Genomic DNA, 16,339 nt, shown 5'->3' with positions numbered 1-16,339 from the left:
TGTTTGTGCGTCGGTTGGCTTTTGTCGCCGGCGCCCGCGTGCATTTCGCCTCTGGAAGTTTTAGAGACCTGCCCTGAGGAAACCACTTATTCGCGCACCCGCATGCTGGGTTCATACATGCTGGCTTCTAAACCGTGGTAGGTTTGGTAGGTTTAAGCCCAAACCTACCAGACACCGTTATGGCTTAGAGCCTTCTATGAGCCAAGAGCCCATGCGCCTAGTGCCCCACGCTCCAAGTCAGCCCAGTTCAGTTGCTTGTGAAGTACACCACAAAGCAGCTCAAAGCCTCTGAAGATGCTAGCACAGCTGAAACCTCAGAACAAAAGGAAACTAGATCATGGCCATTTCAGCCTGAAGGTCCCTCACTGCACCAGTGCTTTGGGCCTAATACATGCCCTGGATGCACGGAGTCGAACAGGCCCTGGACATGCTAATGGAGCAACATGCTTTTGCCCTTCCCTGTCCCTCCCATGTACAAAGACTGGATGGGCAGTGGGGAAAGAACATCCTCTTTGCCTCCAAATAGCAGACTACTGTAGGGCTTGCAGGACAGACTGTATGAAACAGAAGAAAGTCCTTCAGCAGAAGGAAAAGGCCAGAGCAAACTCTGCTTTTGACCAGCACACAAAGCTGTTGCTTAGTCAAACTAGTCTCTTCTATGTTTACCTCCTGAAGCTACTGGTAAAGGTAGTCTTCACTTACCGACTGCCTTATTTAGTGACCGTTCAAAGCTACAACAGTTGGGGAATCACAGCCTTGCAGCCAATCCTTACGTTTACAGACATCACAACATCCCACAGTCACGTGATTGCCATTTGCAAGCTTCACAACTGGCTTCCAACAAGCAGAATTATAGGTAGCCTTTGGGTTACAACAGTTGGGACTAGGATTGCCATCACTAAGCAATGCGGTTGTAAAGTGGAACATCATGTCACTGCGTTGTTTGGCAACATCGGCAGTCCCAGTTGCTGTCGTAACCCCAAGACGTGTGGGTTATGTGGGAAGCAGCAGAAATCTCAGGTAGGAAGCGTGGTGGGGGTGTGCTGCGACAGGGTGGGGAGGGCTTGGGAGGCCCCGCACAGGGCGTGAATGCAGGAAGGCTGGAGAACGGATGGTGCAGTGCGAATGCAAGAAGGCTGGGGGATGGATGGTGCACTGCAAGCGCAGGAAGGCCGGCAGATGGAGGGTGTGGTGTGAGTGTGGGAAGGCCAGGGGTACTTACCGGAGCAACTTATGACCTTCCCTGCCAGCTTCCTTATTGACTTTGCTTGTGAGAAGCGGCAGGAAAGGTTGCAAATGGCGATCATGTGACCCCGGGACTCTGCAACCATTGTTAAGTGTGAGCCAGTTGCCAAGCCCCCAAATCATGATCATGTGACTGCGGGGGGACATCAAGGACCAATCTTAAGTACCACTTGTTCAGCACTGTTGCAACTTCGAACAGTTGCTGAATAAGTGGTTGGTAAGTGTGGACTACCTGTAATGGAGAGCACAGAAGTGAAATCGCAAGTCAAGATCATGAGATGTCTCACTTAATGACACAAGCAGAAGTGATGCTGTAAGTCTGGTGTGCTCACATGATTTTTCACTTACCGACTGCAGTGCTTAGCAACGGAGTTGCTGGTCCCAATTGTGGTCACTATAGCCCTTGCTCAGCATAACCATGCTTATTCAGAAGTAAATCTGCCTTGATGCCTTCTTTCTTCACTTTACAGTGCTAACGTAAGGAGTAAGGACATAATTTTTAATTTTTATTATCACACAAGTGTAAGCTCAGTACAACATACTGGGTCAAATGCTTAGTGCTTTTATTATGCAAATGAATGAACATTCCAGTACTCTTACTATCACTGCTAATACTCAGATCAATGATGCTTCTCACAAAACAACAGCATACTGAACTAAAATATCAGTGATGCTGGTTTAGTTGTTTTAAGAAAGGTACATAATGCAACATGCTAAAAACTTGTGACATAAAGATATAGCCTTATTTTTAAACGCTACAATGATTAAAAAATGGTAACGTTCAGACAATTTACACAGGAATTTTGAAATTTATGTTCCCAATGTATCCATTTTTGCCTTTGTCAGCAACCTTGGAAAAAACATCATGAACATCTCAAAATTTGGTTCAGTTTCTCCATTGTCAATCTCTTGTATTTTGTGCTCACTACAAAAGTAAATTAGCTTTAGTTCCATCATTATCTCAGTCAGTGAAAACTGAATATTATAGTTTGTGTAGGAATTAATTTTTTTTTTGTAAAACATTAAACTACAGTACATTTGTCAGAATACTTTGATGGAAACCATGACTGTTAACCATCTTTCTGTTTTAAAAATTGCTATGTCACATCCATTTCTACAACAGACACTTGTTTTTTAAGTGTCAGTTATTCAGGAGTTTTAAAATAGTAAAATCCATTTTTTCCTGTCACTTTTCTAAGATATTATTTGCTTGGATACTAGAGTTACAATACAGACCTTGGTTAAATATTTCCATTTCATTTCTTTTTTATACTTCCTACAGCAGTATAAATTAGATCTCATTGCTACTTGGATTTTATATTTATTTTATTCCTATTTATATTTGGCAGTTTGTACTGTATTTTACACGTTTTATGGTTTTAATTGTTAATTTTATTGTAAACCGCCCAGAGTCCCCCTTTTGGGGAAGATGGGCAGTGATAAAAATGTGAAAAATACATAAATACATCAATAAATAAAGTAATATGTAATAATAACCTGTTACATTTTAACATTTATATTGGTTATGGTAGTAGTTCATTCAAGAAGCTCACAGCTGATCATAAGAAGTTATATACATTACATTAATGTTCATTACATCATGCTATATCTTTCTTGATCATACAATAATTGTATGATTGAAATATCTTATGGTTATATTTTCTTAGTGCAAATATTTATTGACATGCAATTCATTAATTATAGACCTCCAAGACCAATTACTTCTACACAGTATAATGTGCCCTTATACTTTTCTTTTTTGAGCTGTAATTCCACCACTTCATGGCTACTGTTTTAAAGCTGGTGAAATTTTCAAGTTTTTTTTTGATGTCACAGAAAAAAAGAACAAACAACCCATGTAACATATCCAAATTCTTGGGACCTACCTAATGTGACACACCTTATTATCACATTTTTATAGTTTCCATCCTGATTATTTTGTTGTGCTTGATTCCTTGAAAGATGGAGTCAGTGGTGCTTACTCAAGAGGATATTTAAGAATTGAAACTCCAAGAACAGATTATATTTCTCCTTTATATAATGTACTGGTATAATCCTACTTTTTTTCAGTACATGGAATGGAATGAACGGTATATGAACAGCATGGAGAATTGACAATCACTGGTCCATGTTATACAGACTATATAATTTGAGGAAGACTGGCCTAGCCTTTAGTATGAAGTAAATTCCACTGATTCAGTCACTTGCTCCTAAAGAAATGGAACCTTAATTTATGCTAATAAATTTACAATAAATGGCAATGATTTAGTGGAACTTTAGTAGTAGTTGATGGCAATGAAAGAGAAAATATGCTGAAATTCAGTAATTACAATTGCTTTTATAAAATACTCCTTTCTGTCTTGATTATATTGAAAGCACAAATTATCAGTAGTATACAGGAAAAGGCTCATAATAAATCAGTGTTCCTATAGCACCAACACAATTGAATTTTCTTCCTTCATTAGATTTAAGATGAAAAATCCTTCAAATCAAGGGCATGCTCACCTTAGGAATCAACTCGGGGGGGTTTCAAATTATGACTTGCATCAATAGGAAATTGCTACAGAAGTCATGAACGTAAACAGAAAGTAGGAAAAACGGGAGGGTATGAAATACATTAATAATTGTGACTTTAGAAAAAAAATGCAGTTCAAAGAAAGGAGGGAACGTCAACAACAATAACAGGTTATGTAATACGTGAAAGACAACTCCTACTCTTGAATTTGTATAATTGTAAGTTTTTTCTCCCACTATTAAAAGTATGAATCATTCATATATATATAGAGAGAGAGAGAGACCATGAGTATACACATGTGCATACTCATACCGTAATACTGATTTGGTAATTATTTTTCCTGAAACTAGTAATCTGAAATGTATTCATTTTATAGATGTCATTTTAAATAAACTTATGGAAATTGGAAACAATTACAAGTTATCCAGTGTAGTGTTTAAATTAGTTCTTGGCCCCCCCAAAATTGGTTTCAAAACTACCCTTAATATCGAAAGTAGCTAGCCACTAGGCAAAGCTTATCTAGAAAATAAATACAGGTACTCCTCGATGGTCTGAAGTTATGACAGCCTCAGAATGGGTGCTTTAGAGCCTGTAAAGCACTTTCAAGCATTGCAAAACATTGCACCCCTCCCCCCATGGCCACATGATCACATGATTGCATTTCGGGCGCTTGGCAACTGGCTCGCATTTATGACTGGTTGCAGCATCACATGATTGCGTTTTGTGATGTTTTTTGCCGTTTTCCAGAAATAACAACCTATCAGGGAAGCTGGATTTGCTTAATGAGCTGTGAGTCGCTTAACAACTGCTGTGAAAATGGTCGTAAACTTGGGTCCGGTCACATGGTGACTTGACTTATGACTGCAATGGCTTACAATGGAAATTCTAGTCCCAATTATGGTCATAAGTCAAGGACTACCTGTAAAGGAAGGAAGGAAACCACCCAGAGTCACTGGAAGTCAGCCAGCATATACATTTAATAAATTGTATTAAATTTATTGTATTAAAGATAGGCCATCCAAACTCAAAAGACGTGTCTTAACACATTTAACTATGGTGCAATTTACCAATCCCTATTCTATGAAAATGAAGAGGAAATCATGGTTTGGTAGATTGAGCCCTAATATTAGTTTGCCTTCGAACTAAGAACAAATACATGTGGGAAACTAGGTACTTATTTATAATTTTTTTGTCTCACATTGCTTTTGCAACCATGGATCCCTGTATTTATTAAACTGAATCACCTGACAATGGAACTCAGTAAGGGCTCTTGGCATTGGTGCAACTTCCTCCCATTCAGATCTACTGCTGTGGTAGACCTGTACTTCGTCCGTTATTTCACCAGGAGCATAATCTCCACCAAGAATGTATATTTTATCTTCTATTCCAACTGCCCCTGCATTAAAACCAGCACACTCAAAAGAGCCTTCCCCTTTCCAGACACAGGTCTCTGGACAAAAGCTATAAACCTTGTAAGTAGAAAGATCACAAATGTACAAAGTGCAGTTCACTGGAACAGCTTTGATTAAGGTTGCATGAAAGAACCGCCCAAATTCTGCTACTAACTCAGACCACTGATCTGTTGCAGCATTGTATTTAAAGAAGCAATCAAGAGATGGATTAAAGGCATCTGTAATTTCAACTTCAGAACCAAGTACATATATTATACTATGACAGGCACTTGCTTCTGGGTAGTAGATGCCCTTTGGTAATGGACTCACAGATTTCCACTCTCTAGACAGAGGATTATATGCCTCAATATCCAAAAGGCTTTTGACATCCTGAGATGCCCTTGTCTTACCTCCTATTACAAACAAATGATTTAAGGTCACAACAGATGTGTGCATTGTCCTTGGCTTCTTCATGGCAGATACTAATGAGAAGCTATCATTTGCTGGGCAGTAACACCAAGTTTGATCTGTGGCGTCATGAAATGTTTCAGCAATATGAAGTCTAATAGTCCGGAAACAGTTACCTTCACATCCACCAGTTATAAATAGTTTTTCACCGTAACTAGATAAACTTGATCCAGGGAGATCAAATATATGTATGTGTGTCAGCTCTTTCCACTGATCAGTTTTAATATTATAGCAAAATGTATGCTGATGTACTCTATTTTCTTCAGTTTTGTGAACCAGTATATATTTTTCTGTTGTTGATGGTCGAGGATCTGAGAAGAGCCCACTGAAACTCTGCACATTTTTAATTGCTTCATTGATTATTACTAAGCAATTAGTTCTTTTAAGTAACTGTTCCTCAGACTGCAAAATACCCTGCAGTGTCTTTTCAGGTAACTGATGTAACCTGATCTTTTTCATCAAACGAAGAAGATATTTATGCCTCATTTCTAAGTCATGTTTTGTCCACCAAAAGACAGCTTTCAACACAGATTCTTCATCTGGAATGTTCAACTCATCAGCTTCTATACATTTTTGCAGGATCTCAAAATTCATTTCCAAAAAGTCATTTGACTGGAGAAGCAAGAAAAAATGGTGCCGTGCATACTCAAGTGTATGCTCAAACAACTTGGTGGAGCCATAACTTTCGGAAATGGATAATAATTGCAAACAGTTAACAAGATCAATATTCTTAATTAGAAAGTCACTGCAAGCTTTTGAAAGAAGTGAAACTTGAAGAAAGGAGGACAGCTGAAAGAACATTTCCACATTATCATTTGTTATCTCAGCTTTTCCAGTATAAGCATAATCTAGAAAAGCCTTCACTGCCTTGGGTGTTAAATTACTTATCGTAACACTCCCATCATCTCTTTCTTTCATGTTAACTTCAAACATGGCCCTGTAATTAAAATATAGAAGATTAACATGTTTTCTCATCACCAATATCCATACAATTTCAATCAGGAAAAAAAATCTCAGAACTTGAATAAGATAACCAGTACCATTCTCAGTATACATACTTGCAGATATTTTATGTAGTATAAGCACCATGTTATCTTAACAATGGAGGTACAATTCTCTACAGGCATGTATGGGAAGTCCATTTGAATTCAATGGGCTTCTAAATAGCCTGGTATAAGATTGTAGAAAATGAACAGATAATTTTAAGATGCCTGCTATTTGTCAACTAATTCTTGATTTCTACATAATTATGCAACTTTATTAAATTTTAAAACTCAGTATCAAAGAATTCTACATTTTAAATTGCATAGGCTGACTCTAGCAAGCTTTAAAAACATCCATGTGCATAGGAGCCAAGTTGGAAATATTTACCTGAAAAAGTCACTACATGCTGCTAGTACACAACGATGGCAGGGGATTGCTTCATCTTTTACAAGTAGTTTAAAGTCAAAAAATATGTTTTGAGCTCTGAAGCTTTGCAGTACGGTTAAGATTCTCTGACCATGATCTTCAGCCACCAAAGAGCTGATTCTCTTCTCATGAGCTGAAATTCCATTGCAAGTTGGGCTAATGGAATTATATTGGTTATCCATGGCTTTTTTTTTTATTTTTTACTGTTGAGAGACATAATACACACATTACGAACATAATAATATTACTGTTTTTTGTAACAAATTACTGAGAATAAAAAAGCCCATTTCATGATCCTGATGTACAGAGGAGTGGTCATCCATATGAATTACAGTAGTGTATTCGTATTTTAAATAATTTCAATTAAAAAGATGGAAATTCTAATTTCACTGGTAACCAGGCTTTGTCTATATTGCTCATCCAGCGATAAAGTAATAGATGCAGAGAAGGGGTTCAGTGCTGAAATTAGGATGCTTTTATAAGACTGAATGCCACAGAGAATTGCACTGTATCTCACTGATACTGAAATATCTGTATTGCTTTATGAGTTGCATGATTTTATGTAGTCCTTACATATATTCCCAAAAACATGTTGCTAGAAGGACAATTAACTAACAACATAATCCTATTTACTACTATTAAGAAGTAAACTCCATTGAATTCAGTGGGGCTTCCTTTCAGGTAAGGATGAATAGGAACGCAACTTCAGTGTTTCTCTGCAAACAGCTAAATATTCTGAAAATCATGTCTGTGGCCTGATTTTAGCTGCTGCTTCATATATTTTCAGAATATTGAGTTCTAGATATCAGATGTTCATGACCTCATCCCACCTCTTTGTGGCAGCATTCAAGTCCTATTCAACTCTAAGCCAAGAATGACTGCCTCAGTGTAATGATTTAGACAGTATTAAACCAGAATTCTGAACTGCTGAATAAACATACATGGCTTCTATATGTTGCCTGATTTGGCCCTTCCTGCAATTAAACAAATGTGGTTTATTTAGTTTTAAATAATATTAACTTATTTAACATCCAAACGAGGTCACCATATTCTTTTGTGTCTGGATTTAGAGATAGTTGCTGCTGATTTTCTCTAGTCTGTAGCAGTTAGATAGCCAATAACTTATCTATATCTGAATCTCCTAAACTAAAAACCTTCCCTGCTACAGAAATGGAAACAATGAGTAGAAACTGCAAGATGGAAAAAACTAAAAAAACAAGAAACAGAGAAATGGAAATGCACTGGTTCCTGTGGTTTTGCAGAAAACTGAGAGGAAAAACTGGGACATAGATGTTAAAAAAAGTATGTTTATAAATATAATATTGACCACATGCTCACAAAATGGTATGTTAGAAATTTAGTATGATATCTTGATGTTCATGTTATATGATTTGTTCCCATTTGATTCCTCACATCAGTAAAATTTGGCTTCTCATCTAAACCACTGACCATAGCTTGTTGCTCTGAATTAAGACAGCAATTATAAATCAGTAACTTTGATCTTCAAATCTGGATCACTGAAGCAAAAACCAAGACGCTATGTTCAAACACAAATACCAAGCATTAAATTCCTGGTAGCTTAGCTGTAGGTATTCACAGGAAGAACCAAATGGAAACAAAGATGTGGCACTACTGTGTAAATAATAATAATAAAAAAGTAGCCCTTGTATATTTCAGTTGTTCACTGTACCTTTTCTCTTTGTACTAGGTCTACTGTATGATTTTCATCGTTATTGTAGAGTAAATATATATTTATAATATATTTAATGAAAGCAAAACTCTTTTTAAATCTTGTTTATCAGGCAAAATCTTGTCATTAGTGACCTATGGAAGCTACAGAAATGTACCAAAATCTAGCAGGACATATTGATACCTTCTGGGCTTCTTATTGGGACATGCAGCTAAACGAAGAAAAGCTATACCTTCTGTGCTGATGTGATGACTCATAGATATTGCAGTAAAGTACTCTCTTATGTGCTAAAAGCAAATGGCATAGAACTAAAAGCTTTCTTCATAAATAGCCTAATAGCATAAATAGAGTTGTTGGTCACTTGTTTCCACTGTCACAAAATGTTGTTGATATCCTAAGATTTATTTATTTATTTAATTTTTATCCCGCTTTTACTATTTTATAAATAACTCAAGGCAGTGAACATACCTAATACTCCTTCCTCCTCCTATCTTCCCCACAACAATAACCCTGTGAGGTGAGTTGGGCTAAGAGAGAGTGACTGGCCCAAGGTCACTAGCCTAAGGCAGGACTAGAACTCACAGACTCCTGGTTTCTAGCCCAGCACCTTAGCCACTAGACCAAACTGGATATGAATTCACAAAAGCTGGCATTTACAAATAATATATATTGGGATTAATGTGTTAGGCATAAGTAACACACAGTATTTTGCATTTCAGAATTACTTTAAGAAACAGCACAATCCTGAAATCAAGCTGGTTCTTGGAAGCATTCTAGAGACAGAGAACTTCTACTCTGCAAGAAATGCTGCTTAATTGCAGAAGCCCACACAGTTATGGTAATCTAATGAAACAAAACAAGGTAGAATTTACTCCCAAAATATTTGAGAATGGTCAACAAACAAGACTAATAGCTCTAGTGTCATGGATTGAGAGAGTATCAATTCTAATCATTTGGGTACCACATACAAAAAATACTAAATTTAAGATCTCTGCTATCCATTTTCCTAACCAAAGGAATACAAGGAAAGTGTCATGACCTCGTTGCAAGGCACAAAGAGCCTCCCAACGTGGATCATGATCATTAAGAAATAGAGGAAGGAGATAATCAAACTAGGGATTAACACAAGCACCCAAAAGCACCCACACCCATGGACCCATAGGCAGCTGAAAAGAAGGACGACAGAGGAACGGAGATAAGCCGCACCTGGTGCCCCGGAGGACACAACCGACGCTGGGAGACAAAGGAAGGCACCGGGAAAACGCCCAGGCGGCCATCAAGGGTCCCATCAAGAGGGATCGGGACAATGTGGGGTGGGGAGCCCGGGGCAACACAAGAGGGTATAAAAGGGGCACCTCCACACCACCAACCCCGTTCCCGTTTTTCGTTCTGTCAGCTATCATTCCAATAAACCAGAAATCCTTAATACCCATTAAGTGAGTCTGTGTCTTATTGCGAAGCGAGGCTGGCCCTGACAGAAAGTTTAATTTAGTAGACCTTAATGCAGTTGACTGGATGCAATGGACAAATTTTACAATAGAACAGCCCGTCCTGCCCCCAGTTCCAGAAAAATCCATTGCAGGCAAATTTGTCTGGATGAGACATTTTTTTAACCCAGTAAATTTATATTCATCTAATTTATGTTGTTTTTGTAATGACATGCCAATCATAAAATAACACAATGATATAATTAAGGATTTAGGAGGTATTTGGGAGAGACAGAACCCCCTTCCCTGAGTGGTCCACTCACTTAAATTAAATGTTACTCAATCCTTTGGGGGACTGTAATTAACACTTTGGGTGGGTGCTGAGGATTTTTCTTCTTAAAAAAAAAGGGTAGATTTATCTTGGGGCTTACACCCAGAATTACCACTTTCACCTGGCCAGCAATCCTAGATTCAACCAAAAAAGCATCATCTAACAGCAGAACATGTTCATATTTTTTTCCCTGCAATGTACCTTTCATGTGATCCCCAGCCTATACCTAAGGCAGCCTTAAGTGGTTATTAGAGTGCCAATGGTAGTGTTTTCCCTCTGAGCCCAATATGATTTTTGTCACAAAAACAATTGGACACACTTCATCAACCGTTCCATCACTGGCACTGTTAACTAACTTCTAGGAGGTAGCTGCAGTCAGCCAATTTTAGCTGGTGGCCTCCTCCACTCTGGTCCCTGAGCTATTGTTTTGAACAACAAGAAAGTCTGGCTCTTTCCCCTTCTACCTGCCAGGCCTGTTCCAATCATTCTTGGAAATCTAGCTTTAAAAGAGGGATCAGTCTAGCAGATGACAGGATGGATGGAGGGACTGCAGCAGGAGGGCGATGCTCACTTCCATGTACAACCCTTTTACCCCATCAGCTGTTGGACAGGCTATTTTTAAACACAGATATAGTGCTTTTAGGAAAACACTAAAGCCCTGTTTAAAAGTAGCTTGCCTAGCAACTGACAGCATGGCGAGTGGCCATGCAATGTAGTACGTTTGTGGGGGAAAAGATCCCCCAATGGATTGACAAATTAGTTGTCTATTCAAAATATTTGTTTTAAACTTTAGGTGAGAACTAATAGGGTATAGTAGTTTCACTTCTGGACTTGGCCAGAGTAACCGACTTTCAAATCTTTGTACACCCACCATTTCATGAACACTGTAGCAGGGATAGGAAGTTGCCACCTAACCCTATAAGGACATGAATAATCGTAATGATAAACTTAATAGCAATAGTAGTAGTATTAACAGCAATATTAAATAATATTAAGACATTTTACTTGCAAATAAGCTCCACCACATCATTCAGTACAATTACTGTACTGAAATTGTAGTTGTTAATGCCATGGGATTGCAATCCTTTTCTATTTGACTCAGATATGCCCCCTTCAGCCCCTTTCTATACCAAAATAGATATACTCCTCTCTGAATAGTATTTCTTCTATCCGAAAAATACAGCTCATCAAAGCTCATGCATATCTCAACTTCTAAAGCAACCTTCCTAAACCTGCTACCTTCAGATTTCTCAGAACTAAAACTCCAAGATCCCCTGCATTCTGGGGATTTTGGAAATTGTAATTCCAACACTTCTGGAAGGCACCAGATTTGGGGGGAAATGGTGCAGCAATACTTTTTCGCTGATTTCCAACTTAATTCCTCTAGAAATAAAGCTAGGTTTACCCAATTTACAATACCAAATTGTGATTTGATTGGGTGCGTGTGCGCGTGTGTGTGCGCGCGCGCAGCCTTCGAGTCAGTGTTGACTCCCGGCAACTGCCTGGTCAAGTCCCTGCAGTGTTCTTGGCAAAATTTTAGAAGTGGTTTGCCATTGCTTCCTTCCTAGGGCTGAGAGAGAGGGAACGGCCCAAGGTCATCCAGCTGATTTTGTGCCTAAGGCAGGATTACAACTCAGGATCTCCCGGTTCCTAGCCTAGAACCTATGGCTCATTATGTTGGCTTAGCACAACATACGGTCCTACAAAATTTCGTCTAATTTTAGGTGGATCAGGATCACCTATGAAGCAGACCTCAGAAGTGAAAGAATTCTTTCACGTTGTAATCAAATCCTAACAGCGCATCCAAATCTTCTTCCTCCCGGGTCTGCGTTTTCTTAAACGGATTCCAGTTGCCAGGACACGCCCACGTGGCGTACCTGTTTAGTAGTTGTTCTGCGCATGCACGCGCGCATGCTCGATATGGCCTCTGATGCTTTACCGAAAGGGCCGTTCTTTTCTTCAATCGACCCCATTCGGAAGAATATCGCCTGCTAGGCTGATACGAGCTCCACGAGCGTGGCATCCTTTGCCAGAATGAGTTCAGTATACATCAGAGAAGCCCGTCCCCCATTCCTTTGTTCTTTGCTGTATCGCGTCACTTTTACCTACCTGCACCCACCCCAAGAGCTGCAGAAGCATCTGCTACATCCGCCGCATAAAACCTACCGCAGTTCGTCCATTGGCTTCCCTCCTGTCAGTTAAACAATTCTTGCGCTGTGATTCGTAGCGGCACATGTCAATCCCTCCTTAAATCCCGCCTCCCGCCAGTTCTGCAACAAGAGCAATGCCGTCGAGCGCAAAGCTGCATTTCCTTTTCGAGTTTACCCTTAGTAACCTCGTTAACTCTTCCGTGTCTTATTGCTAAAGCTTATCTTTCTCTGTTACAGGGCGGGGGTGAAATACTGATTAGAAGTCCGCCATGGAAGCAGTTATCTTTAGATTTCTAACTCTATGCACGCTGCAGAGGATTGCGGCCAACGCTGATTGGCTAGTTCCGTTCTCCAGGGGGCGGTATCCTACATCCCGATTGGTCATCGCATTTTGCGTCTCCGCCCTCCCTCTCCGCCTTCAGATTCAACATCGCTCTTAGAGAAGAAGGAGCTCTTGGTAAGTGGGAGCTCGCCCGTGGCACCTCCTCCTTTTCTCTTCGCGCTCCCCCGCGCTCCCCTCCTGTACGTTTTCTTGCAAGTAAGCCTGGTTGCGATTGGGGAGACCTCCTGTGCGTCACGCTGAGCAGCCCGATGATTGGCTGCCTTAGTGTCCTGGGAAGAGAACTCTTTACCTGCTCAGGTGTGGAAGACCTGTAATCCCCCCCCCACTTGTGCCTACCAAATTAAGCACGTGGCCGGGTCCCTTTTCTAATCGAAGGTGAAAGGTCCCCTGTGCAAGCACCGAGTCACGTCTGACCCTTTGGGGGGATGCCGCTTTCGCCACGTTTTCTTGGCAGACTATAGCGGGGTGGTTTGCCATTGCCTTCCCAGTGGTCACCTGGTATCTCTAAGGGATACTAAGAGCAAATTAGAAGGGACCCTGTAGGACCCGGACTAGCCCTGACATCCTGTCCTCGAAGGGCCCACTTTGTAGGCACATTTCCCGCTTTGCGTTATCTAGCTACTTTTCTATTTCTTTATACCAGCACGTGTGTATCATTCCTCCACGTACAGTGACCGTACCTCCTTTATTGTAAAGGGCCGTCCTTTATTTCAGAAAGCTGCTCTTTAGATTTATTTACTTGTTTTCATGGTTTTGCTCTGTGATTTTCCGTTGTAAAGCAAAGTTAGAATCATAAACAAAACCGGTGTTTTTATCCTTATTAACCTCGTTCAGATTAGCCCCTCAAGAAAATATGGTCACTATACCCATATGACTATTTTTTATTGCATTTGTATCCTTCTGGCCCTTTAAAAGTTTATAAAGTAATAATTTATTTGCCTTTTTGCTTCTAAAACACTCACTGTGTGGTCTATTAAGTAAGTAGGTAAATTTATTGTTGTAATCACAGGTTTGCAATTGTGATAACCTTGTGTGGGAGGCTAGAATAAATTAATGTGATAGCTGTGCTCTCTGCTTTTAAGTCTTTGAATCCAGAGTCAGACTCTTCTTCAAGAGTTGGGAAAATTTGCTTCTGTGGAGTCCTTGGTGCTCTCTGAGCCTTGTTGGTTTCTTGCAGATGTTTTCATTGCCAGACTAGGCAACATCTTCAGCGCGAAAAGGGAGTGGGCCTTGCTCTCTGTTTATATACTCTAGTTTGCCCAGCTTGTGTTGGTGGAGGTGTTGTTCTCTCCTTGGGAGTTCCTTGATTGGGCTGTTGTTTGCTGCTTGGTTGATTGACTAAGTTGCTGGTGGACAGGCAGAAGATTAGCAGAACGCATCCATGAACACCAACTAGCAGTCAGAAGACACAATGAAAACTCCTTAATCTCACAACACATGGACAGACTTAACCATACTTTCAACTGGGAAACTGTGAGCATCCTAAACCAATCCCAATCCCAAAACGCCTGGAAGCTTGGCACTCAGATAAAGCAGCCATCAACAGACACATAGAGGTAAACAGCATTTACATACCATTCAAAAGAGACAATAGAAAAGCCAAAAGACCAGTACACTCTCTTGCCAGCAATCAACACCCACATATGCAAACGTTAACACTAAGATTAACACCTAATTAATCCTGAACAATCAAACAGCACAATATACCCTAATCAAGGAACTATTAACTCAGTCAATCAACCAAGGAGCAAACAACAGCCCAATCAAGGAATTTGTCCTGTTCAGACTATGAGGCGGCCAGACAGGTTTACTATTAAAAAAACCCTCTTTATTAAAAGCAACTATTTACAATAATAAAGTCCTGGTGATTAATAAGGCAAGACTGTTGAATCAAGACCACCCAGGCAATAACGGAAAAACAGGCAAGACTGCAGGATCAGACTGTGGCTGAACAGCAAGACAGAATTCACCTATCTAGCTGAACAAACCTGCTGGACTTGATGAAGCTAGAGTGCGTGGCAAGGCAGGAACTTGGGGCAAGAGTCTGCGGACTGGCACACCGACAGGACTGGGCTGATGCGTGGAGGCTAGGCAAGACCAAACTGGAACCACTGGGCAAGGCTTGACTCTGGAGGCTGGGCTAGACTGAACTGGAGACTCTAAGCAAGGCTGACAGCTTGAAGCAAGGCTGGACTGGACTGGAGATCCCGGACAAGGCTGAGAACTTGAAACACGACTGGACTGGACTGGAACTCCTAGGCAAGGCTGGGAACTTGAAGCACTACTAGACTGGACTGAGGGTTTTGGGCAAGGCTGAAAGCTTGAAGCAAGGCTGGACTGGACTGGAGATCCTGGACAAGGCTGAGAGGTTCAAGCATGACTGGGCTGGACTGGAGATCCTGGGCAAGGCTGAGAGCTTGCAGCACTACTGGGCTGGACTGGAGATTCTGGACAAGGCTGAGAACTAGGAGCAAGGCTAGGTGCATGTCTGGATCGTGCTGAAACATGGAGGCAAGGTCCAGAGCTGGATGTGAGGCTCTGGACCTCGCTGGAGGAACAGCAAGGCAAGGATCCTTGGAAGCAGCTTGTTCAGAAGGCAGGTCTTTGAAGGTAGTAAATGCTTGCGCTGATTCCACTCTGGCTACAGGCAAGGCTTCCGATGCAGGTAAGGACTCTTTCGCAAGGGCTGTGAGCTCGAAGGATCAGTTGTCTCTGGCAGTGTCATGAGTAAGGATGGAGAGCAGAGGGCTCCCATCCAGGCTGTAAAGCGCATGCGTAGTACTGAGGAATTAGGTATCCATTCAAAGAGACACAGATCGGGCCCGCCTTAGCCTTTGGGGTTATATGTCTGGGTTTTTCCCACGCTTCTTCAGTTTGTTAGGATTTTCTGTTATGTAGCAGTAATAAAACACTAGAGACCTATTCCTTGTCTCAGCGTGGTTCCTGGCTGTTAGGACAGGCAGCTTGCTCTTCGCACATCTGCCTTTTATGCCAATCCTTTGCGTGCCTGTTTATTCTGCAGCCAATCAGGCTGTCTTTTCCTTTGTGTACTTTTCTGCACAACTTTCCTGCGTGCTGACTGGCGGATTCCAAGTCTTCTCCGAAGTTTGGCCAATCAGTGTCTCGAACTTCTCCCGCTCTGCTGAGTTACTTTTGAGTTTTGTTTTCCCGAGTTCTGCCTGGCAAGGTTCGGTTTCCCCTTCTGACTCAGAATAGGTTTCGTTTTCTGAGTCAAAAGCCGGCTGAAACCTCACAGAACTCCCAAGGAGAGAACAACGCCCCTACCAACACAAACTGGACAAACCACGGTATATAAACTGAGAGCAAGGCCCACTCCCTCTCCGCAATGAAGATGTTGCCTAGCCTGGC

The 16,339-nt window shown here is 40.9% G+C and overlaps 1 protein-coding gene across 2 annotated transcripts; it reads right to left on the bottom strand.

The window, feature by feature from the left end:
• Window positions 1–4,635: 4,635 nt before the first annotated feature.
• Window positions 4,636–7,343, bottom strand: KBTBD3 (kelch repeat and BTB domain containing 3). Of its 2 annotated transcripts, none has more exons than XM_063305833.1 (2): window positions 6,991–7,343; window positions 4,636–6,556 (listed from the first exon to the last, which is right to left on the bottom strand). In XM_063305833.1, the coding sequence occupies exons 1-2, from the start codon at window positions 7,209–7,211 to the stop codon at window positions 4,939–4,941; spliced, it is 1,839 nt and encodes a 612-aa protein (XP_063161903.1). In that variant the 5' UTR covers window positions 7,212–7,343; the 3' UTR covers window positions 4,636–4,938. The 2 variants fall into 2 exon arrangements, with proteins under 2 accessions (XP_063161903.1, XP_063161904.1); XM_063305834.1 differs by lacking the exon at window positions 6,991–7,343 and adding an exon at window positions 6,678–6,960.
• Between the last annotated feature and the right edge of the window lie 8,996 nt (window positions 7,344–16,339).

The sequence above is a fragment of the Candoia aspera genome, chromosome 5, assembly GCF_035149785.1.
Source record: "Candoia aspera isolate rCanAsp1 chromosome 5, rCanAsp1.hap2, whole genome shotgun sequence".
Taxonomy (NCBI): domain Eukaryota; kingdom Metazoa; phylum Chordata; class Lepidosauria; order Squamata; family Boidae; genus Candoia; species Candoia aspera.
This window is presented reverse-complemented; position numbering and strand designations above follow the sequence as displayed.